Here is a 25,000-nt window from a genome sequence, read left to right on the forward strand (position 1 = left end):
CTATCTCTCTCTCTCTGCCTCTCTCACGCTCCCTCTCTCCCTCTCTCCCTCTCTGTCTGTCTATCTCTCTCTCTCTCCCTCTCTCCTTCCTCCCTCTGCCTCTCTCACTCTCCCTCTCTCCCTCTCTCCCTCTCTGTCTGTCTATCTCTCTCTCTCTCCCTCTCTCCTTCCTCCCTCTGCCTCTCTCACTCTCCCTCTCTCCCTCTCTCCCTCTCTGTCTGTCTATCTCTCTCTCTCTCCCTCTCTCCTTCCTCCCTCTGCCTCTCTCACGCTCCCTCTCTCCCTCTCTCCCTCTCTGTCTGTCTATCTCTCTCTCTCTCCCTCTCTCCTTCCTCCCTCTGCCTCTCTCACTCTCCCTCTCTCCCTCTCTCCCTCTCTGTCTGTCTATCTCTCTCTCTCTCCCTCTCTCCTTCCTCCCTCTGCCTCTCTCACGCTCCCTCTCTCCCTCTCTGTCTGTCTATCTCTCTCTCTCTCCCTCTCTCCTTCCTCCCTCTGCCTCTCTCACGCTCCCTCTCTCCCTCTCTCCCTCTCTGTCTATCTCTCTCTCTCTCCCTCTCTCCTTCCTCCCTCTGCCTCTCTCACGCTCCCTCTCTCCCCTCTCTCTCCCTCTCTGTCTGTCTATCTCTCTCTCTCTCCTCTCTCCTTCCTCCCTCTGCCTCTCTCACGCTCCCTCTCTCCCTCTCTCCCTCTCTGTCTGTCTATCTCTCTCTCTCTCCCCTCTCTCCTTCCTCCCTCTGCCTCTCTCATGCTCCCTCTCTCCCTCTCTCCCTCTCTCCTTCCTCCCTCTGCCTCTCTCACGCTCCCTCTCTCCCTCTCTCCCTCTCTCCTTCCTCCCTCTGCCTCTCTCACGCTCCCTCTCTCCCTCTCTCCCTCTCTCCTTCCTCCCTCTGCCTCTCTCACGCTCCCTCTCTCCCTCTCTGTCTGTCTATCTCTCTCTCTCTCCCTCTCTCCTTCCTCCCTCTGCCTCTCTCACGCTCCCTCTCTCCCTCTCTCCCTCTCTGTCTGTCTATCTCTCTCTCTCTCCCTCTCTCCTTCCTCCCTCTGCCTCTCTCACGCTCCCTCTCTCCCTCTCTCCCTCTCTGTCTGTCTATCTCTCTCTCTCTCCCTCTCTCCTTCCTCCCTCTGCCTCTCTCACGCTCCCTCTCTCCCTCTCTCCCTCTCTCCTTCCTCCCTCTGCCTCTCTCACGCTCCCTCTCTCCCTCTCTGTCTGTCTATCTCTCTCTCTCTCCCTCTCTCCTTCCTCCCTCTGCCTCTCTCACGCTCCCTCTCTCCCTCTCTCCCTCTCTCCTTCCTCCCCCTCCTCTCATTCTGTAGAAAAGTCACGTTTATAAGAAGACCCTACAGGCTCTGATCTACCCCATCTCCTGCACCACGCCCCATAACTTTGAGGTGTGGACGGCCACCACTCCCACCTACTGCTATGAGTGCGAGGGGCTGCTGTGGGGCATCGCCCGCCAGGGCATGAGGTGCTCCGAGTGTGGGGTCAAATGTCACGACAAGTGTCAGGACCTGCTAAATGCCGACTGCCTGCAGAGTAAGGAACACACGCAACACACACGCAGACTAACACTCTCTCTCACACACACACACACACACACTAGGACTGTGACGATTGTCAGTGTCGCAATATTTTTATTACCATGGCAAAAATGAAAACACGAAGCAGGTCCTTTAAAAAGCTGCTGTATGTAAATATTGTGTGCTCTAGCTAGGAAAATAAAGACATGTGACTCTGGATGACATCATAATGATGTTTGTTTCAACATTAAGGCTGTTTTCCTAAACAAGTTAAATTCACTTCCTGCTTTGTTACCTGGCCACGTTACTAATGAGTATCGTCATACTGGTGTTGTCCCGGCCCTAACACACACACACACACACATATATATATATATATACACATGCACACGTCTAACACTCTATACATACACACACACACACACACATATATACACAAACACGTGCACACCTCTAACACTCTGACCTTTTTCGATTGACATCCCATTACTCTCCTCCCTCTCGTTCTTCACCCTCTTCCTTTCCAATGTATCTCCTGAGTAATGTGCTGTCATCCCCCTGAGTAATGTGCTGTCATCCCCCTGAGTAATGTGCTGTCATCCCCCTACGTAATGTGCTGTCACCCCCCTGAGTAATGTGCTGTCATCCCCCTGAGTAGTGTGCTGTCATCCCCCTGAGTAATGTGCTGTCATCCCCCTGAGTAATGTGCTGTCATCCCCTGGGTAATGTGCTGTCACCCCCTGAGTAATGTGCTGTCACCCCCCTGAGTAATGTGCTGTCATCCCCCTGGGTAATGTGCTGTCATCCCCCTGAGTAATGTGCTGTCATCCCCCTGAGTAATGTGCTGTCATCCCCCTGAGTAATATGCTGTCATCCCCCTGAGTAATGTGCTGTCATCCCCCTGAGTAATGTGCTGTCATCCCCCTATGTAATGTGCTGTCATCCCCCTGAGTAATGTGCTGTCATCCCCTGAGTAGTGTGCTGTCATCCCCCTGAGTAGTGTGCTGTCATCCCCCTGAGTAATATGCTGTCATCCCCCTGAGTAATATGCTGTCATCCCCCTGAGTAATGTGCTGTCATCCCCCTGAATAATGTGCTGTCATCCCCCTATGTAATGTGCTGTCATCCCCTGAGTAATGTGCTGTCATCCCCCTGGGTAGTGTGCTGTCATCCCCTGGGTAATGTGCTGTCACCCCCTGAGTAATGTGCTGTAATCCCCTGGGTAATGTGCTGTCATCCCCCTGAGTAATGTGCTGTCATCCCCCTGAGTAATGTGCTGTCATCCCCTGAGTAATGTGCTGTCATCCCCCTGCATAATGTGCTGTCATCCCCCTGCGTAATGTGCTGTCATCCCCTGAGTAATGTGCTGTCATCCCCCTGCGTAATGTGCTGTCATCCCCCTGCGTAATGTGCTGTCATCCCCCTGAGTAATGTGCTGTCATCCCCCTGAGTAATGTTCTGTCATCCCCCTGAGTAGTGTGCTGTCATCCCCCTGGGTAATGTGCTGTCATCCCACTGAGTCATGTGCTGTCATCCCCCTGCGTAATGTGCTGTCATCCCCCTGAGTAATGTGCTGTCATCCCCCTGAGTAATGTGCTGTCATCCCCCTGAGTAATGTGCTGTCATCCCCCTGCGTAATGTTCTGTCATCCCCCTGAGTAATGTGCGTCTCTCCTCTCTCACTCCTGGACTTCTCTTCATCCGTTTACTTCCTCTAATTCACATTCCCCAAGATGGGCTTTTAGCCTAACCCTCCACTGATTTACAGTCTGTATCTCCTATCACCCATTCCCAAGTATTCCTTAGGAGCCTTTCATTTGAAGGTTTACCCAATTGACCCTCACTGCCTCTTCCCTCCCTCTCTCTCCTATTCTTTATTTACTGTATACCCTCTCTCTTGCTCTCTCTCTCCCTCTCTCTCTCTCCCTCCCTCTCTCTCTCCTCCTCTCTCTCCCCCTCTCTCCTCCTCTCTCTCCCTCTCTCTCTCTGAGTACACTCCTTTCTTCCTCTCCTCACTCCCTCTTCACCCACCGCTCTCATTTCCAGGGGCAGCGGAGAAGAGTTCTAAGCACGGGGCAGAGGACAGAACCCAGAACATCATCATGGTGCTAAAGGACAGAATGAAGATCAGAGAGAGGAACAAACCGGAAATCTTCGAGCTCATCCAGGAAGTGTTTACCGTCGTCAAGGCGACGCACGCCACGCAGATGAAGCAGATTAAACAGAGCGTGCTCGATGGGACGTCCAAGTGGTCGGCCATGATCAGCATGACTGGTAAAAATAGGACTAGGATTGGGATTTGTCAGGACCCGGTTACGAACTCGGGTCTCCGGTGTGAGAAACAGTCACTTAGTAAACTGAACCACTAATAGTCGGCAGAACCCAGAAGATGAGGCAGACACAGCAGTACTAGAGACGGTGATTTAATAAAGAAAAAAGATCTTCAGGCAAAAATATAAATCCACAACGTCAAAAGTAATTCCAAGAGAAAAAATGTATATCCTCCAAGACACAAGGAAAATCCACAAAGTGGTAAGAACAGCAGGGAAAAAACAAACCTCAAAAGAATAATCAGAAATAAACAAGAACAAAACCAGAGTACCTCAAGAAAATCCAACTAGCGAAACAAGCGTTCACAGCATGGCTGGGTGCTAACATACAAACACAGAGCAAAGAACGGAGGAACTCGAAGGGTTTAAATACATTCAAGGGAAATGAGGCACAGGTGCAACTGATAACTAGAACAAGGGAAAAACAAAAGGGTCAAAAAGCACAATGGGGGCATCTAGTGACCAAAACCTGAACAATCCTGGCCAAATCCTGACAGGATTAAGATTGAGATTAGGTTTAGTAGGGGTTTGGATAAAGGTTCAAATTGGAGGGGATGTTAGTTACTGTCTGGCAGTAGGAACTTCACATCAGTAGACTCACCTTTGCCAACCGGAGTAGAAATGATATTTTACATGTTTGTATTTGAGTACTTTAGCAGATGCTCTTATACGAAGTGATTTTATGTGTATTCAAGTGCGGAGGCTGAAACAATCATTTAGTTAATACTCTATGTGTGACGTATGCCCAAGGTCTAATGGTGTGACTGTGTGCCTCTCTCAGTGCAGTGTGCTCAGGGTCTCCAGGCCAAGGACAAGACTGGTTCCAGTGACCCCTACGTCACAGTTCAGGTGGGCAAGACCAAGAAGAGGACCAAGACCATCTACGGCAACCTCAACCCTGTCTGGGAGGAGAACTTCCACTTGTGAGCATAGCGAGTGTGTGTTTCTGTCCGTCTGCGTGCGTGGGTGCGTGGGTGCGTGGGTGCGTGGGTGCGTGCGTGGGTGCGTGCGTGCGTGGGTGGGGATGTGTGTTTCTGTCCGTCTGCGTGCGTGCGTGGGTGGGGATGTGTGTTTCTGTCCGTCTGCGTGCGTGGGTGCGTGCGTGGGTGGGTGGGGATGTGTGTTTCTGTCCGTCTGCGTGCGTGGGTGCGTGCGTGGGTGGGGGGGATGTGTGTTTCTGTCCGTCTGCGTGCGTGGGTGCGTGCGTGGGTGGGGATGTGTGTTTCTGTCCGTCTGCGTGCGTGGGGATGTGTGGTTCTGTCCATGTGTGTTTCTGTCCGTCTGCGTGGGGTGGGGATGTGTGGTTCTGTCCGTCTGCGTGCGTGGGTGGGGATGTGTGGTTCTGTCCGTCTGCGTGGGTGGGGATGTGTGTTTCTGTCCGTCTGCGTGCGTGGGTGGGGATGTGTGGTTCTGTCCGTCTGCGTGCGTGGGTGGGGATGTGTGGTTCTGTCCGTCTGCGTGGGTGGGTGCGTGGGTGGGGATGTGTGTTTCTGTCTGTCTGCGTAGGTGGGGATGTGTGTCTCTGTCTGTCTGCGTGCGTGGGTGCGTGCGTGGGTGGGGATGTGTGTTTCTGTCCGTCTGCGTGCGTGGGTGCTTGCGTGGGTGCATGCGTGCGTGGGTGGGGATGTGTGGTTCTGTCCGTCTGCGTGCGTGGGTGGGGATGTGTGGTTCTGTCCGTCTGCATGCGTGGGTGGGGATGTGTGGTTCTGTCGGTCTGCGTGCGTGGGTGCGTGGGTGGGGATGTGTGGTTCTGTCGGTCTGCGTGCGTGGGTGCGTGGGTGGGGATGTGTGTTTCTGTCTGTCTGCGTGGGTGGGGATGTGTGTCTCTGTCTGTCTGTCTGTGTGCGTGGGTGCGTGGGTGGGGATGTGTGGTTCTGTCTGTCTGCGTGCGTGCGTGGGTGGGGATGTGTGGTTCTGTCTGTCTGCGTGCGTGGGTGCGTGGGGATGTGTGGTTCTGTCTGTCTGCGTGCGTGCGTGCGTGGGTGGGTGGGTGCGTGGGTGGGGATGTGTGGGTGGGGATGTGTGGTTCTGTCTGTCTGCGTGCGTGGGTGGGTGGGTGGGTGGGTGCGTGGGTGGGGATGTGTGGTTCAAATCATTCAATCAAATTGTATTTGTCACGTGCTTCATAAAAACCGGTGTAGACTAACAGTGAAATTCCTACTTATGTGCCCTTCCCAACAACACAGAGAGAAACATAAATAATTCAAACATAATAACACTATGAATAAATAGACAATGATTAACGATAACTCGACTATATACAAGGGGTACCCGTACCGAGTCCATGTGCAGAGGTACGAGGTCATTGAGGTAGATGTGTGCATATATGGAGGGTTATAGTGACCAGGCGGCAGGATAGATAATAAGCAGTAGCAGCAGCGTATGTGATGAGTCAAAAGAGTTGGTACAAAAGGGTTCGATGCAGACGGTCCAGGAAGCTATTTGGTTAACTATTTCACTAACCATTTAGCAGCCTTATGGCTGTTCAGGGTCCTGCTGGTTCCAGACTTGGTGCATCGGTACCTCTTGCCATATGGTAGCAGAGGGAACAGTCTATGACATGGGTGGCTGCAGTCTTTGACAATGTTTAGGGCCCGGTTACATCTGACATCATTTCTTCATCTCATAGTGAATGCCACAACTCGTCGGACCGCATTAAGGTACGCGTGTGGGATGAGGACGATGACATCAAGTCCAGGGTGAAGCAGAAGTTCAAACGGGAGTCAGATGACTTCCTGGGTCAGACCATCATCGAGGTCCGCACTCTCAGCGGAGAGATGGACGTCTGGTACAACCTGGGTGAGTGATGAGAAGGGGGGAGTCAGGAAGTGAGGGAGTTGTGGGAAAGGAGTTGAACAGGAAGGAAGACAAGTGAGTCTGTTGTAATTCTGTGACAGACAAGAGAACAGACATGTTGATGTGAGTGTGTTGTAGTTATTCTGACAGACAAGAGAACAGACATGTTGATGTGAGTGTCTTGTAGTTATTCTGACAGACAAGAGAACAGACATGTTGATGTCAGTGTGTTGTAGTTATTCTGACAGACAAGAGAACATACATGTTGATGTGAGTGTCTTGTAGTTATTCTGACAGACAAGAGAACAGACATGTTGATGTCAGTGTTTTGTAGTTATTCTGACAGACAAGAGAACAGACATGTTGATGTGAGTGTGTTGTAGTTATTCTGACAGACAAGAGAACAGACATGTTGATGTGAGTGTGTTGTAGTTATTCTGACAGACAAGAGAACAGACATGTTGATGTGAGTGTGTTGTAGTTATTCTGACAGACAAGAGAACAGACATGTTGATGTGAGTGTGTTGTAATTCTGTGACAGACAAGAGAACAGACAAGTCAGCTGTGTCTGGAGCCATCCGGATGCACATCAGTGTAGAGATCAAAGGAGAGGAGACTGTGGCTCCCTGACAGACCAGTACACAGACATGTTGATGTGAGGTAAGACTGACAGACAAGAGAACAGACATGTTGATGTGAGTGTGTTGTAATTCTGTGACAGACAAGAGAACAGACACAGCTGTGTCTGGACACCGGATGCACATCAGTGTAGAGATCAAAGGAGAGGAGACTTCTCCCACCATTCCACATGTCTTGAGGTAACACACCAGACCACACACACACACACACACACACACACACACACACACATTCACACACATTCACACACTTTCACACACACACACACACACACACACACACACACACACATACACACACACACACATACACATACACATACACACACACACACATTCTGTGGTGGGTGTACATCCACAACATTCTGTGGTTGGTGTACATCCACAACATTCTGTGGTTGGTGTGTGCCACAACATTCTGTGGTTGGGGTGCGCCACAACATTCTGTGGTTGGGGTCACCATTCTGTGGTTGGGGTGCGCCACAACATTCTGTGGTTGGGGTCACCATTCTGTGGTTGGGGTGCGCCACAACATTCTGTGGTTGGGGTGCGCCACAACATTCTGTGGTTGGGGTCACCATTCTGTGGTTGGGGTGCGCCACAACATTCTGTGGTTGGGGTCACCATTCTGTGGTTGGGGTGCGCCACAACATTCTGTGGTTGGGGTCATTCTGTGGTTGGGGTCACCATTCTGTGTTTGGGGTCACCATTCTGTGTTTGGGGTGCGCCACAACATTCAAAAAGCTGCTTTTTAACATACTTAATTACCAAAACTATTTCACTATTGTAATTTATTACAGGTCATGTTTCATAGAAATCTGGAAACACTGGACAGTTACTTTAAACACCAACTGTATTCACTAAGCTGAAACCCTCATATTAAACACCAATGGTATTCACTAAGCTGAAACCCTCATATTAAACACCAATGGTATTCACTAAGCTGAAACCCTCATATTAAACACCAATGGTATTCACTAAGCTGAAACCCTCATATTAAACACCAATGGTATTCACTAAGCTGAAACCCTCATATTAAACACCAATGGTATTCACTAAGCTGAAACCCTCCTATTAAACACCAATGGTATTCACTAAGCTGAAACCCTCCTATTAAACACCAATGGTATTCATTAAGCTGAAACCCTCCTATTAAACACCAATGGTATTCACTAAGCTGAAACCCTCCTATTAAACACCAATGGTATTCACTAAGCTGAAACCCTCCTATTAAACACCAATGGTATTCACTAAGCTGAAACCCTCATATTAAACACCAATGGTATTCACTAAGCTGAAACCCTCCTATTAAACACCAATGGTATTCACTAAGCTGAAACCCTCCTATTAAACACCAATGGTATTCACTAAGCTGAAACCCTCCTATTAAACACCAATGGTATTCACCCCTCATATTAAACACCAATGGTATTCACTAAGCTGAAACCCTCATATTAAACACCAATGGTATTCACTCAGCTGATGGTTTATATTTAGGATAATGTTTTATAACTTTGTCATCATTTTTAAAATTTTAAAATCATCTTATATGATTATTTTATATATTTTTAGGGCCAGAGATAATTACAGACACCTGTGATAATCCGACCTACGGCAAAAGGCCACTAGATGTAATCTTATAAAACAAAAAATAAAAACTTGAAAGATACCAAAATTCTGGTAGTTTACTGGTAAACTTCCAAAATGTCCTGTAATATTTCATCCATTTGCAACCCTACACACCTTTTAACTTTAACCTCTGTGTGTGTAGCACCTGTTCCAGTACACTACAGAGGTGCAGAACAGTGGTGTGGTGAAGATCCCTGATGCTAAAGGAGACGACGCGTGGAAGGTGTACTTCGAGGAGACTCCCCAGGAGATCGTGGATGAGTTCGCCATGCGTTACGGAGTGGAGTCCATCTACCAGGCTATGACGTCAGTACCATCACCATACAGAACGCCTACAGAGAGTTTGGTCATAGGCTTCAACCAGAGATGTATCTATTGATGTGTATCTCTGACTTGAACCAGTATTATTTACCCAGTGTTTCCACTCATGATAACATGTAGCACCATGCAGAATGTGATACACTTGAGACTACACTGAGTGTACCAAACATTAGGAACACCTTCCTAATATTGATTTGCATCCCCTCTTGCCCTCAGAACAGCCTCAATTCGTCGGGACATGGACTTTACAAGGTGTCCAAAGTGCTTCCCACAGTTCTGTCAAGTGTGCTGGATGTCCTTTGGTTGGTGGACCATCCTTGATACACACGGGAAACTGTTGAGGGTGAAAAACCCAGCAGCTTGCAGTTCTTGACACAAACCGGTGGACCTGGCCCTACTACCAGACCCCGTTCAAAGGCACTTTGGCTCACACAATCCAGGTCTCAAGGCTTAAAAATCATTCTTTAACCTGTCCACATCCCTTGAAGTAGATTTAACAAGTGACATCAATATGTGATCATAACTTTAACCTGGATTCACCTGGGTAGTCTATGTCATGGAAAGAGCTTAATATTTTGTATATTCAGTGTATACTTAAGTGATAATGGCCGAGAAGCCGGTGTTTGGAGGATATATTGGCACAGGGGTTGTTAGGCCCGAGACGATTGCCTGGCTGGGCTGATGAGACAATGGATTGTCCAGTCAGATGGAACAGAGTAAATAGGCATTTTAACGTCATATATTTAGTCGGTGGTAATTTGGAATGCGCTTTTAACCAATCAGCATTCAGGATTAGATCCACCCATTGTATATGTAGGCAGGTATTCTGGTGGTTTGAGCATTGGGCCAGTAACTGAAAGGTTGCTGGATTGAATCCCTGAGCTGACAAGGTAGAAATCTGTGACTCTGAACAAGACAGTTAACCCACTGTTCCCTGGGCGCTGAAAACATGGATGTGGATTAAGGCAGCTCCCTGCACCTCTCTGATTCAGAGGAGTTGGGTTAAATGCAGAAGACACATATCAGTTTAAGGCATTCAGTTGTACAACTGACTAGGTATCCCACTTTCTCTTTACAAACTACACTGGACAGACAAATTACAATGAAAACTTACAAAACAGTAGCTGATGAACAAACATAAACGCCAGTCAGCATTAGTTCATACCTATTAGTCCTAGTTAATATGAATATACTGTAATTATAGTTTTTTTTGTGTCTGTGTCCACAGCCACTTTGCCTGCCTGTCGTCTAAGTACATGTGCCCGGGCGTGCCCGCGGTGATGAGTACCCTGCTGGCCAACATCAATGCTTACTACGCCCACACCACCCAGTCCACCAATAACGTCTCGGCATCAGACCGCTTCGCCGCATCCAACTTTGGAGTGAGTTAATTGGCTTATTCCCCTCGTGTTTTAAATTGAGCTTTTAATTGAAGGTATTATTTGACTTTTCTATCTACAGTATATGGACCAATTAGAAAGACCATCCTGGAGATGACATGTTGAACTGTGTAGATAATTGAAGTTCGGAACTGGAACATTGTCCTGAGGGCCCTCTGCCCTAATACAGTCTCTGACCCTATTTTCAAACAGTGGCCAAATGTACATCCCCAACTGCCCAATCAGACTCCCCGTGCTAGATCCTGTCCTGCGTTGACATACCATTTCTTAACAAATACAAATAAAGCATTTAGCTAGACTGGAAATAACACCTGTTAAACACGTGTATGTTTCAATTTTTAACCCTGTTTTATCTTGTCCCGTGTGGGTGTGTCCCGTGTGTGTGTGTGTCGTGTGTGTGTGTCCCGTGTGTATGTGTCCCGTGTGTATGTGTCCCGTGTGTGTGTCCCGTGTGTGTGTGTCCTGTGTGCCTGTCCCGTGTGCGTGTCCCGTGTGCGTGTCCCGTGTGCGTGTGGGTAGAAGGACAGGTTTGTGAAACTCCTAGATCAGCTCCACAACTCCCTGAGGATTGACCTATCTATGTACCGGGTAATGTCAACTTTGACTATTTTCTTTACCGTTTACGATTTCTCATTTTATATATATATATATATGTTAAGGATATTGAGAGTCTTTTAAAAGTGTTTGTGTCAAACACTGTGTTATAATCTGTTTTATAAATGGTAGTCACTGTGTTATAATCTGTTTTATAAATGGTAGTCATTGTGTTATAATCTGTTTTATAAATGGAAGTCATTGTGTTATAATCTGTTTTATAAATGGTAGTCATTGTGTTATAATCTGTTTTATAAATGGAAGTCATTGTGTTATAATCTGTTTTATAAATGGAAGTCACTGTGTTATAATCTGTTTTATAAATGGTAGTCATTGTGTTATAATCTGTTTTATAAATGGAAGTCATTGTGTTATAATCTGTTTTATAAATGGAAGTCACTGTGTTATAATCTGTTTTATAAATGGTAGTCATTGTGTTATAATCTGTTTTATAAATGGAAGTCATTGTGTTATAATCTGTTTTATAAATGGAAGTCATTGTGTTATAATCTGTTGTATAAATGGTAGTCATTGTGTTATAATCTGTTTTATAAATGGAAGTCATTGTGTTATAATCTGTTTTATAAATGGAAGTCATTGTGTTATAATCTGTTTTATAAATGGTAGTCATTGTGTTATAATCTGTTTTATAAATGGAAGTCATTGTGTTATAATCTGTTTTATAAATGGAAGTCATTGTGTTATAATCTGTTTTATAAATGGAAGTCATTGTGTTATAATCTGTTTTATAAATGGAAGTCATTGTGTTATAATCTGTTTTATAAATGGAAGTCATTGTGTTATAATCTGTTTTATAAATGGAAGTCATTGTGTTATAATCTGTTTTATAAATGGAAGTCATTGTGTTATAATCTGTTTTATAAATGGAAGTCATTGTGTTATAATCTGTTTTATAAATGGAAGTCATTGTGTTATAATCTGTTTTATAAATGGAAGTCATTGTGTTATAATCTGTTTTATAAATGGAAGTCATTGTGTTCTAATCTGTTTTATAAATGGAAGTCATTGTGTTATAATCTGTTTTATAAATGGAAGTCATTGTGTTATAATCTGTTTTATAAATGGAAGTCATTGTGTTATAATCTGTTTTATAAATGGAAGTCATTGTGTTATAATCTGTTTTATAAATGGAAGTCATTGTGTTATAATCTGTTTTATAAATGGAAGTCATTGTGTTATAATCTGTTTTATAAATGGAAGTCATTGTGTTATAATCTGTTTTATAAATGGAAGTCATTGTGTTATAATCTGTTTTATAAATGGAAGTCATTGTGTTATAATCTGTTTTATAAATGGAAGTCATTGTGTTATAATCTGTTTTATAAATGGAAGTCATTGTGTTATAATCTGTTTTATAAATGGAAGTCATTGTGTTATAATCTGTTTTATAAATGGAAGTCATTGTGTTATAATATGTTTTATAAATGGAAGTCATTGTGTTATAATCTGTTTTATAAATGGAAGTCATTGTGTTATAATCTGTTTTATAAATGGAAGTCATTGTGTTATAATCTGTTTTATAAATGGAAGTCATTGTGTTATAATCTGTTTTATAAATGGAAGTCATTGTGTTATAATCTGTTTTATAAATGGAAGTCATTGTGTTATAATCTGTTTTATAAATGGAAGTCATTGTTGTAACATCTTTGTTTGTAAATATCATGTGTTTTGGGTACTTGTGTTATTCTTCTAATTCCCTCTGCATGACACGGTATATAGGCCATTGTATAAGTAGCATTTTCTTGCAGTTTACATGATTATATTTAACCAGAAGTTGAAAGGCATGAAAGAGGAGATAAATAGACTAATACAAAAGTATACTCACGATATAAAAATGGCATTCTAAGTTACATAGACCTTCAACAAGCCATGTTTATTTGACCAGTCTTGTGATATCTGAACCTATCTTTCAAAAACATATCTCTGTTCCAAACAGTGTTTCTTTGTTTTTGTCTTTCTAATGGTGTTTCTGTGTCTGTAATGGTGTTTCTGTATCTGTAATGGTGTTTCTGTCTTTGTAATGGTGTTTCTGTGTCTGTAATGTTGTTTCTGTGTCTGTAATGGTGTTTCTGTTTCTTTGTAATGGTGTTTCTGTGTCTGTAATGGTGTTTCTGTGTCTGTAATGGTGTTTCTGTGTCTTTGTAATGGTGTTTCTGTGTCTTTGTAATGGTGTTTCTGTGTCTTTGTAATGGTGTTTCTGTTTCTTTGTAATGGTGTTTCTGTGTCTTTGTAATGGTGTTTCTGTGTCTGTAATGGTGTTTCTGTGTCTGTAATGGTGTTTCTGTTTCTTTGTAATGGTGTTTCTGTCTTTGTAATGGTGTTTCTGTCTTTGTAATGGTGTTTCTGTGTCTGTAATGTTGTTTCTGTGTCTTTGTAATGGTGTTTCTGTGTCTTTGTAATGGTGTTTCTGTGTCTTTGTAATGGTGTTTCTGTGTCTTTGTAATGGTGTTTCTGTCTTTGTAATGGTGTTTCTGTGTCTTTGTAATGGTCTTTCTGTGTCTGTAATGGTGTTTCTGTGTCTGTAATGGTGTTTCTGTTTCTTTGTAATGGTGTTTCTGTCTTTGTAATGGTGTTTCTGTGTCTGTAATGTTGTTTCTGTGTCTTTGTAATGGTGTTTCTGTGTCTTTGTAATGGTGTTTCTGTTTCTTTGTAATGGTGTTTCTGTGTCTTTGTAATGGTGTTTATGTGTCTTTGTAATGGTGTTTCTGTGTCTTTGTAATGGTGTTTCTGTCTTTGTAATGTTGTTTCTGTGTTTGTAGAATAACTTCCCAGCCAGTAGCCCTGAGAGGCTGCAGGACCTCAAATCCACTGTAGACCTACTGACCAGCATCACCTTCTTCAGGATGAAGGTGAACAAAACAATACCTCATTCATCTCCTTCTTCATCTCTTTTTCATCAAGTCCAAGCTTCTTTCCAGGAAATATGTGGATTCATAGATGGACTTATTGCTAATCTAGCTCTTGAGTAGCCTCGTACGACCATCTTGATCTCGCGAGCTCACGTTCTGTTTCGCTCCACGGATTCAGTGGAACAAAACGAGAGCACAACGGTGGATCAGGATAGGTCTTGAGGGCTAGGTAGCATTTATCAGCCGTTAAGGTGTATCAGCCATATACTGTTAGTGTCAGGTTAATGGATAATTCATTGCAATGTTGTTGACAGTCATTGGACATCTACAAACTATCTACTTGGGACTATCCAAATAAAGCGTTACCTGACATCACTCTTTGAGGAAATAGCATGCATTTTTTAAATGGTCTGTTTGAGCTATACGTTTGAGGTGGGGGGTTCTACAATATATGCTTTGGCAAAAGTAGAAGTACAGACTCAAATCAAATCAAAGTGTATTGCAGTGAAATACTTACTTACGAGCCCCTAACTAACAGTGCCGTTTAAAAAAATATAGATAAAAATAAGAGATAGAAGTAACAAGTAATTAAAGGGCAACAGTTAAAAATAACAATATATACAAGGTGGTGCCGGTACAGAGTCAATGTACATGGGCACCGGTTAGTTGAGGTAGTATGTAGACTTGAAGTTGGAAGTTTACATACACCTTAGCCAAAAACATTCCAACTCCGTTTTTTCACAATTCCTGACATTTAATCCCAGTAAAAATTCCCTATCTCAGGTCAGTTAGGATCACCACTTTACTTTATGAATGTAAAATGTCAGAATAATAGTAGAGAGAATTATTTATTTCAGCTTTTATTTCTTTCATCACATTCCCAGTGGTTCAGAAGTTTACATACACTCAATTAGTATTTGGTAGCATTGCCTTTAAATTGTTTAACTTGGGTCAAACATTTTGGGTAGTCTTCCACAAGCTTCCCACATTAATAAGTTGGGGAATTTTGTCCCATTCCACCTGACAGAGTTGGTGTGACTGAGTCAGCTTTGTAGGCCTCCTTGCTCGCACACACTTTCAGTTCTGCCCACAAATTTTCTGTAGGGTTGAGGTCAGGGCTTTGTGATGGCCACTCCAATACCTTGACTTTGTTGTCCTTAAGCCATTTTGCCACAACTTTGAAGTATGCTTGGGGTCATTGTCCATTTGGAAGACCCATTTGCGACCAAGCTTAACTTCCTGACTGATGTCTTGAGATGTTGCTTCAATATATCCACATAATTTTCCTTCCTTCCTCATGAAGCCATCTATTTTGTGAAGTGCACCAGTCCCTCCTGCAGCAAAGCACCACCATAACATGATGCTGCCACACCCGTGCTTCACGGTTGGGATGTTGTTCTTCGGCTTGCAAGCCTCCTCCTTTTTCCTCAAAACATAACAATGGTCATTATGGCCAAACAGTTCTATTTTTGTTTCATCAGAACAGAGGACATTTCTCAAAAAGTACGATCTTTGTCCCCATGTGCAGTTGCAAACCGTAGTCTGGCTTTTTTATTGAGGTTTTAGAGCAGTGGCTTCTTCCTTGCTGAGCGGCCTTTTAGGTTATGTCGATATAGGACTCGTTTTACTGTGGATATTGATAATTTTGTACCGGTTTCCTCCAGCTGTCATGCAGGTGAAAGAGGACCCAAACGCGACTTAACAGAAACAGAGTTTATTAATGTTCAAAACGGAATAACTGAAATCCTCTAGAATTGTAGAGGGGAAAACAACTGGAGAAGCGGCCACAGACTGCAGGTCGCTTCGGGTAGGCGCAGGCCGTAGTCGACTGAGACACCTGCTCACACGCAGCGTCTGATGAAGGCACAAAACACGACAGGACAGGGTGATACACAATCACGGCAAAAAACACGACAGGACAGGGCGAAACGCAATCACAGCATGGTGAATACAATACAAGGAACCGACGGCACAGGAACGGATCACAAAGGAATAAATAGGGAATCTAATCAGGGAAAGGATCGGGAACAGGTGTGGGAAGACTAAATGATGATTAGGGGAATAGGAACAGCTGGGAGCAGGAACGGAACGACAGAGAGAAGAGAGAGCGAGAGAGTGAGAGAGGGAGGGGGAGAGAGAGGGATAGAAGGAGGGAAAGAACCAAACAAGACCAGCAGAGGGAAACGAATAGCATGGGGAGCACAGGGACAAGACATGACAATAAATGACAAACATGACAGTACCCCCCCACTCACCGAGCGCCTCCTGGCGCTCTCGAGGAGGAACACTGGCAGCAACGGAGGAAATCATAGATCAAACGGTCCAGCACGTCCCGAGAAAGAACCCAACTCCTCTCCTCAGGACCGTAACGAAAAACGATAAAAAGGGAAACTAGGGTACTACTCTAAAAAAAAAATGAGAACTAGGGACAGACTGAGACACAGCAAGGGCAGGGACAAGAACAGGAGAGATGCGATGGCAGGGAACAGACTGAGACCCAGCAAGACCAGGAGCAGAAGCAGAAAAAAATTACCAGACTTCTTCTGCGCGCAGTCTGAACACGCAGCCACGAAACGGCGCGTGTCACGCTCCTGAGTCGGCCACCAAAAGCGCTGGCGAATAGACGCAAGAGTGCCTCGAACACCGGGATGACCAGCTAACTTGGCAGAGTGAGCCCACTGAAGAACAGCCAGACGAGTGGAAACAGGAACGAAAAGGAGGTTACTAGGACAAGCGCGCGCGACGCAGTGTGCGTGAGTGCTTGCTTAACCTGTCTTTCAATTCCCAGACTGTCAACCCGACAACACGCCCATAAGGAAGAATCCCTCGAGATCAGTAGAAGCCACAGAAGAACTAAACAGACGGGATAAGGCATCAGGCTTGGTGTTCTTGCTACCCGGACGGTAAGAAATCACAAACTCGAAACGAGCGAAAAACAACGCCCAACGAGCTTGACGGGCATTAAGTCGTTTGGCAGAACGGATGTACTCAAGGTTCTTATGGTCTGTCCAAACGACAAAAGGAACGGTCGCCCCTCCAACCACTGTCGCCATTCGCCTAGGGCTAAGCGGATGGCGAGCAGTTCACGGTTACCCACATCATAGTTGCGCTCAGATGGCGACAGGCGATGAGAAAAATAAGCGCAAGGATGAACCTTATCGTCAGACTGGAAGCGCTGGGATAGAATGGCTCCCACGCCTACCTCTGAAGCGTCCAACCTCGACAATAAATTGTCTAGTGACGTCAGGAGTAACGAGGATAGGAGCGGACGTAAACGTTCTTTTAGAAGATCAAAAGCTCCCTGGGCGGAACCGGACCACTTAAAACACGTCTTGACAGAAGTAAGAGCTGTGAGAGGGGCAGCAACTTGACCGAAATTACGAATGAAACGCCGATAGAAATTAGCGAAACCTAAAAAGCGCTGCAACTCGACACGTGACCTTGGAACGGGCCAATCACTGACAGCTTGGACCTTAGCGGAATCCATCTGAATGCCTTCAGCGGAAATAACGGAACCGAGAAAAGTAACGGAGGAGACATGAAAAGAGCACTTCTCAGCCTTTACGTAGAGACAATTCTCTAAAAGGCGCTGTAGAACACGTCGAACGTGCTGAACATGAATCTCGAGTGACGGAGAAAAAATCAGGATATCGTCAAGATAGACAAAAACAAAAATGTTCAGCATGTCTCTCAGAACATCATTAACTAATGCCTGAAAAGCAGCTGGCGCATTGGCGAGACCGAACGGCAGAACCCGGTACTCAAAATGCCCTAACGGAGTGTTAAACGCCGTTTCCACTCGTCCCCCTCTCTGATGCGCACGAGATGGTAAGCGTTACGAAGGTCCAACTTAGTAAAGCACCTGGCTCCCTGCAGAATCTCGAAGGCTGATGACATAAGGGGAAGCGGATAACGATTCTTAACCGTTATGTCATTCAGCCCTCGATAATCCACGCAGGGGCGCAGAGTACCGTCCTTCTTCTTAACAAAAAGAACCCCGCCCGGCCGGAGAAGAAGAAGGCACTATGGTACCGGCGTCAAGAGACACAGACAAATAATCCTCGAGAGCCTTACGTTCGGGAGCCGACAGAGAGTATAGTCTACCTCGAGGAGGCGTGGTCCCTGGAAGGAGATCAATACTACAATCATACGACCGGTGAGGAGGAAGGGAGTTGGCTCGGGACCGACTGAAGACCGTGCGCAGATCATGATATTCCTCCGGCACTCCTGTCAAATCGCCAGGTTCCTCCTGAGAAGTAGGGAGAGAAGAAACGGGAGGGATGGCAGACATTAAACACTTCACATGACAAGAAACGTTCCAGGATAGGATAGAATTACTAGACCAATTAATAGAAGGATTATGACATACTAGCCAGGGATGACCCAAAACAACAGGTGTAAACGGTGAACGGAAAATCAAAAAAGAAATAGTCTCACTGTGGTTACCAGATACTGTGAGAGTTAAAGGTAGTGTCTCAAATTTGATACTGGGAAGATGACTACCATCTAAGGCAAACATGGGCGTAGGCTTGTCTAACGGTCTGAAAGGAATGTTATGTTTCCGAACCCATGCTTCGTCCATGAAACAACCCTCAGCCCCAGAGTCAATCAAGGCACTGCATGTAGCACCCGAACCGGTCCAGCGTAGATGGACCGACATAGTAGTACAAGATCTAGATGAAGAGGACTGAGTAGTAGCGCTCACCAGTAGCCCTCCGCTTACTGATGGGCTCTGGCCTCTTACTGGACATGAATTAACAAAATGTCCAGCAACTCCGCAATAGAGGCACAGGCGGTTGGTGATCCTCCGTTCCCTCTCCTTATTCGAGATGCGAATCCCTCCCAGCTGCATGGGCTCAGTCTCAAAGCCAGAGGAGGGAGATGGTTGCGATGCGGAGCAGGGAAACACCGTTGATGCGAGCTCTCTTCCACGAGCCCGGTGACGAAGATCTACCCGTCGTTCTATGCGGATGGCGAGAGCAATCAAAGAGTCCACATCTGAAGGAACCTCCCGGGAGAGAATCTCATCCTTAACCACTGCGTGGAGTCCCTCCAGAAAACGAGCGAGCAGCGCCGGCTCGTTCCACTCACTAGAGGCAGCAAGAGTGCGAAACTCAATGGAATAATCCGTTATGGACCGTTCACCTTGGCATAAGGAAGCCAGGGCCCTAGAAGCCTCCCCACCAAAACTGAACGGTCAAAAACCCGAATCATCTCCTCTTTAAAGTTCTGGAATTTGATAGAGCAATCAGCCCTTGCCTCCCAGATAGCTGTGCCCCATTCTCGAGCCCGGCCAGTAAGGAGTGAAATGACGTAAGCAACCCGAGCTCTCTAGAGTATGTGTTGGGTTGGAGAGAGAACACAATCTCACACTGCGTGAGAAAGGAGCGGCACTCAGTGGGCTGCCCGGAGTAGCAAGGTGGGTTATTAACCCTAGGTTCTGGAGGCTCGGCAGGCCAGGAAGTAACAGGTGGCACGAGACGTAGACTCTGGAACTGTCCAGAGAGGTCGGAAACCTGAGCGGCCAGGTTCTCCACGGCATGGCGAGCAGCGGACAATTCCTGCTCGTGTCTGCCGAGCATGGCTCCTTGGATCTCGACGGCAGTGTAACGAGCGTCTGAAGTCGCTGGGTCCATTCCTTGGTCGGTTCCTTCTGTCAAGTAGGTGAAAGAGGACCCAAACGCGACTTAACAGAAACAGAGTTTATTAATGTTCAAAACGGAATAACTGAAATCCTCTAGAATTGTAGAGGGGAAAACAACTGGAGAAGCGGCCACAGACTGCAGGTCGCTTTTCGGGTAGGCGCAGGCCGTAGTCGACTGAGACACCTGCTCACACGCAGCGTCTGATGAAGGCACAAAACACGACAGGACAGGGTGATACACAATCACGGCAAAAAACACGACAGGACAGGGCGAAACGCAATCACAGCATGGTGAATACAATACAAGGAACCGACGGCACAGGAACGGATCACAAAGGAATAAATAGGGAATCTAATCAGGGGGAAAGGATCGGGAACAGGTGTGGGAAGACTAAATGATGATTAGGGGAATAGGAACAGCTGGGAGCAGGAACGGAACGACAGAGAGAAGAGAGAGCGAGAGAGTGAGAGAGGGAGGGGGAGAGAGAGGGATAGAAGGAGGGAAAGAACCAAACAAGACCAGCAGAGGGAAACGAATAGCATGGGGAGCACAGGGACAAGACATGACAATAAATGACAAACATGACACCAGCATCTTCACAAGGTCCTTTGCTGTTGATCTGGGATTGATTTGCACTTTTGGCACCAAAGTACGTCCATCTCTAGGAGACAGAACGCGTCTCCTTCCTGAGTGGTATGATGCCTGCGTGGTCCCATTGGGGTTTATACTTGCGTACTATTGTTTGTACAGATGAACGTGGTACCTTCAGATGTTTGGAAATTGCTCCCAAGGATGAACCAGGCTTGTGGATGTCTACAATTTTTTTGCTAATTTCTTTTGATTTTCCCATGATGTAAAGCAAAGAGGCACTGAGTAGGCCTTGAAATACATCCACAGGTACACCTCCAATTGACTCAAATGATGTCAATTAGCCTATCAGAAGTTTCTGAAGTCATGACATCATTTTCTGGAATTTTCCAAGCTGTTTAAAGGCACAGTCAACTTAGTGTATGTAAACTTCTGACCCACTGGAATTGTGATACAGTGAATTATAAATGAAATAATCTGTCTGTAAACAATTGTTTGAAAAAATACTTGTGTCATGCACAAAGTAGATGTCCTAACTGACTTGCCAAAACTATAGTTTGTTAACAAGAAATTTGTGGAGTGGTTGAAAAACTAGTTTTAATGACTCCCACATAAGTGTAAACTTCCGACTTCAACTGTATGTGTAGGTTTAGTTTATTAAAGTGACTATGCATAGATGACAACAGAGAGTGGCAGTGGTGTGGAGAGGGGGGGGGAGGGGAGGGCAATGCAAATAGTCTGAGGGAGGGAGGGCCATTTGACTAGATGTTTAGGAGTCTTATGGCTTGGGGGTAGAAGCTGTTTAGAAGCCTCTTGGACCTAGACTTGGCGCTCCGGTACCGCTTGCCGTGTGGTAGCAGAGAGAACAGTCTATGACTAGGGTGGCTGGAGTCTTTGACAATTTTTAGGGCCTTCCTCTGACACCGCCTGGTAAAGAGGTCCTGGATGGCAGGAAGCTTGGCCCCAGTGATGTATTGGGCCTCTGTAGTGCCTTACGGTCGGAGGTCGAGCAGTTGCCACACCAGGCAGTGATGCAACCAGTTAGGATACTCTCGATGGTGCAGCTGTAGAACCTTTTGAGGATCTGAGGACCCATGCCAAATCTTTTCAGTCTCCTGAGGGGGAATAGGTTTTGTCGTGCCCGCTTCACGACTGTCTTGGTGTGCTTGGACCATATTAGTTTGTTGGTGATGTGGACACAAAGGAACTTGTAGCTCTCAACCTGCTCCACTACAGCCCCATCGATGAGAATGGGGGCGTGCTCAGTCCTCTTTTTCCTGTAGTCCACAATCATCTCCTTTGTCTTGATCACGATGAGGGAGAGGTTGTTATCATGGCATCACATGGCCAGGTCTCTTACTTCCTCCCTATAGGTTGTCTCGTTGTTGTCGGTGATCAGGACATTATCTGTTGTGTCATCTGCAAATTTAATGATGGTGTGGAGTCGTGCCTGGCCGTGCAGTCGTGAGTGAACAGGGAGTACAGGAGGGGGCTGAGCACACACCCCTGAAGGGCCCCTGTGTTGAGGATCAGCGTGGCAGATGTGTTGTTACCTACCCTCACCACCTGGCGGAGGCCCGTCAGGAAGTCCATGATCCAGTTGCAGAGGGAGGTGTTTAGTCCCAGTGTCCTTAGCTTAGTGATGAGCTTTGAGGGCACTATGGTGTTGAACGCTGAGCTGTAGTCAATGAAAAGCATTCTCACATAGGTGTTCCTTTTGTCCAGGTGTGAAAGGGTAGTGTGGAGCGGTATGCAAATTGAGTGGGTCTAGGGTTTCTGGGATGATGGTGGGATGATGGTGTTGATGTGAGCCATGACCAGCCTTTCAAAGAACTTGATGTGGGGATGTTGACAGACTCTGTGCTTTTAAAAGTGAGATTTTCACTGGTCAGTTACTTTAAGGTCAACGGCATCAACAACATTTTGCAGTAGCCATCAGTCTCTGGACTTCAACCCCATTGAAAACCTGTGGTTTGAATTGGAGAGGGCAGACCATAAGTGCAGATGAAGGATATCAAGGATCTAGAAATATTCTGTATGGAGGACTGGTCTAAGATCCCTCCCACTGTGTTTTCCAGTCTCATCAAATATATTTTGTAAAAGCTTTGTGCCGTTATCCTCACAAGGTATTGAAAAAAGGGGTGCCAATAATTGTTTTGCTTCTCAGGGTAGCCTAGTGGTTAGAGCATTGGACTAGTAACCAGAAGGTTGCAAGTTCAAATCTGTCATTCTGCCCCTGAACAGGCAGTTAACCCACAGTTCCTAGGCGGTCATTGAAAATAAGAATTTGTTCTTAACTGACTTGCCTAGTTAAATAAAGGTAAAATAAAAACATTTATCAAGAGTGACAATGTTTTGGAACTGACTGGTCATTCTAATGCTAAACTAACTGACCTCTGACCCTCCTGTTTGATCAGGTCCAGGAGCTGCAGAGCCCCCCCAGGGCCAGTCAGGTGGTGAAGGACTGTGTTAAAGCCTGTCTCAACTCCACCTATGAATACATCTTCAACAACTGTCATGAACTCTACAGCAGAGAGTACCAGACAGACCCTGTGAGTATGTGTGTTTGTGTGTGTTTATGTGCGTGTGTGTGTTCACGTTGTTGTGGCAGAAATGGGGGTGAGTTGTTGTAACTTCTGAAGTGTTATGGTCTGTTCTGTGTTGGACTGTGATGCTATGCCTGTTATAGACTCCTGGTATGTCTGCACCCTAACACAAGGCCAATGTGTTCCGTAACTGTTACTTGTATAGAGAACTGTTGTGTAAACAATATGATTGTATTATTACCTCTATCTCCCTCGCTATATAAGAGACATGGAACCATGTACTCTGGGAGCTCCTTCCCTGACTGAGATCAGAGAGGGATCTCCCTCGCTATATAAGAGACATGGAACCATTTACTCTGGGAGCTCCTTCCCTGACTGAGATCAGAGAGGGATCTCCTCGCTATATAAGAGACATGGAACCATGTACTCTGGGAGCTCCTTCCCTGACTGAGATCAGAGAGGAGATCTCCTGGGAGCTCGCTATATAAGAGACATGGAACCATTTACTCTGGGAGCTCCTTCCCTGACTGAGATCAGAGAGGGATCTCCCTCGCTATATAAGAGACATGGAACCATTTACTCTGGGAGCTCCTTCCCTGACTGAGATCAGAGAGGGATCTCCCTCGCTATATAAGAGACATGGAACCATGTACTCTGGGAGCTCCTTCCCTGATTGAGATCAGAGAGGGATCTCCTCGCTATATAAGAGACATGGAACCATTTACTCTGGGAGCTCCTTCCCTGACTGAGATCAGAGAGGGATCTATCTGCTGCGTGAATCTATTAAAGATTCACTATTATCATTATAAATTAGTCTCTACCTAATCTTTGGATCAAATTTTCCACATCAACATGATCGCATACATTTGACTGTGTGTGTGTGTTTTTGTGTGTTTGTGTATGTGTGTTCACGTGAGTGCTTGCCTGTGTGTATGTCTGTCTGAACTTCCTCTGATCGATCATTTGTGTGTGTGTGTCTCCAGGCTAAGGCTGACGTTCCAGAAGAGCAGGGTCCCAGTATCAAGAACTTGGACTTCTGGTCAAAACTCATCACCCTCATCGTCTCCATCATAGAGGAAGACAAAAACTCCTATACACCCTGTCTCAACCAGTGAGTCTCTCTGTTTCTGTTTCTGTTTCTGTCTCTCTACCTCCCTCTCTCTCTCTCTCTCTCTCTCTCTCTCTCTCTACTCTCTACCTCTCTCTCTCTCTCTCTCTCTCTCTCTCTCTCTCTCTCTCTCTCTCTCTCTCTCTCCTCTCTCTCTCTCTCTCTCTCTCTCTACCTCCCTCTCTCTCTCTCTCTCTCTACCTCTCTCTCTCTCTCTCTCTCTCCTCTCTCTCTCTCTCTCTCTCTCTACCTCCCTCTCTCTCTCTCTCTCTCTCTCTACCTCTACCTCCCTCTCTCTCTCTCTCTACCTCTCTACTCCCTCTCTCTCTCTCTCTCTCTCTCTCTCTCTCTCTCTCTCTCTCTCTCTACCTCTCTAGAGGAAGACAAAAATCTCCTCCCTCCTCTCTCTACCTCCCTCTCTCTCTCTCTCTCTCTCTCTCTCTCTCTCTCTCTCTCTCTCTCTCTCTCTCTCTCTCTCTCTCTCTCTCTCTCTCTCTCTCTCTACCTCTCTCTCTCTCTCTCTCTCTCTCTCTACCTCCCTCTCTCTCTCTACCTCCCTCTCTCTCTCTCTCTCTCTCTCTCTCTCTCTCTCTCTCTCTCTCTCTCTCTCTCTCTCTCTCTCTCTCTCTCCTCTCTACCTCTCTCTCTCTCTCTCTCTCTCTCTCTCTCTCTCTCTACCTCCCTCTCTCTCTACCTCCCTCTCTCTCTCTACCTCCCTCTCTCTCTCTACCTCCCTCTCTCTCTCTCTACCTCCCTCTCTCTCTCTACCTCCCTCTCTACCTCCCTCTGTCGCTCTCTCTCTACCTCCCCCTCTCTTTCTCTCTACCTACCCCTCTCTCTCTACCCCCCCTCTCTCTCTCTCTCTCTCTCTACTCTCTCTCTCTCTCTCTCTCCTCTCTCTCTCTCTCTCTCTCTCTCTCTCTCTCTCTCTCTCTCTCTCAATTCAATTCAATTCAGGGGGCTTTATTGGCATGGGAAACGTGTTAACATTTCCAAAGCAAGTGAGGTAGATACTATA

The 25,000-nt window shown here is 45.9% G+C and overlaps 1 protein-coding gene across 1 annotated transcript in view; it reads left to right on the forward strand.

The window, feature by feature from the left end:
- The window catches only part of LOC124009431 (protein unc-13 homolog A-like), a 154,496-nt gene that overhangs the window by 106,165 nt on the left and 23,331 nt on the right, over positions 1–25,000 (forward strand). Inside the window, 11 exon segments of the mRNA XM_046321245.1 lie at positions 1,315–1,534; positions 3,564–3,791; positions 4,629–4,770; positions 6,477–6,646; positions 7,185–7,303; positions 9,053–9,216; positions 10,460–10,613; positions 11,151–11,219; positions 14,006–14,095; positions 22,746–22,880; positions 23,858–23,985. Of these exon segments, the coding sequence (XP_046177201.1) occupies positions 1,315–1,534; positions 3,564–3,791; positions 4,629–4,770; positions 6,477–6,646; positions 7,185–7,303; positions 9,053–9,216; positions 10,460–10,613; positions 11,151–11,219; positions 14,006–14,095; positions 22,746–22,880; positions 23,858–23,985 (1,619 nt within the window).

The sequence above is a fragment of the Oncorhynchus gorbuscha genome, linkage group LG22, assembly GCF_021184085.1.
Source record: "Oncorhynchus gorbuscha isolate QuinsamMale2020 ecotype Even-year linkage group LG22, OgorEven_v1.0, whole genome shotgun sequence".
Lineage (NCBI taxonomy): Eukaryota > Metazoa > Chordata > Actinopteri > Salmoniformes > Salmonidae > Oncorhynchus > Oncorhynchus gorbuscha.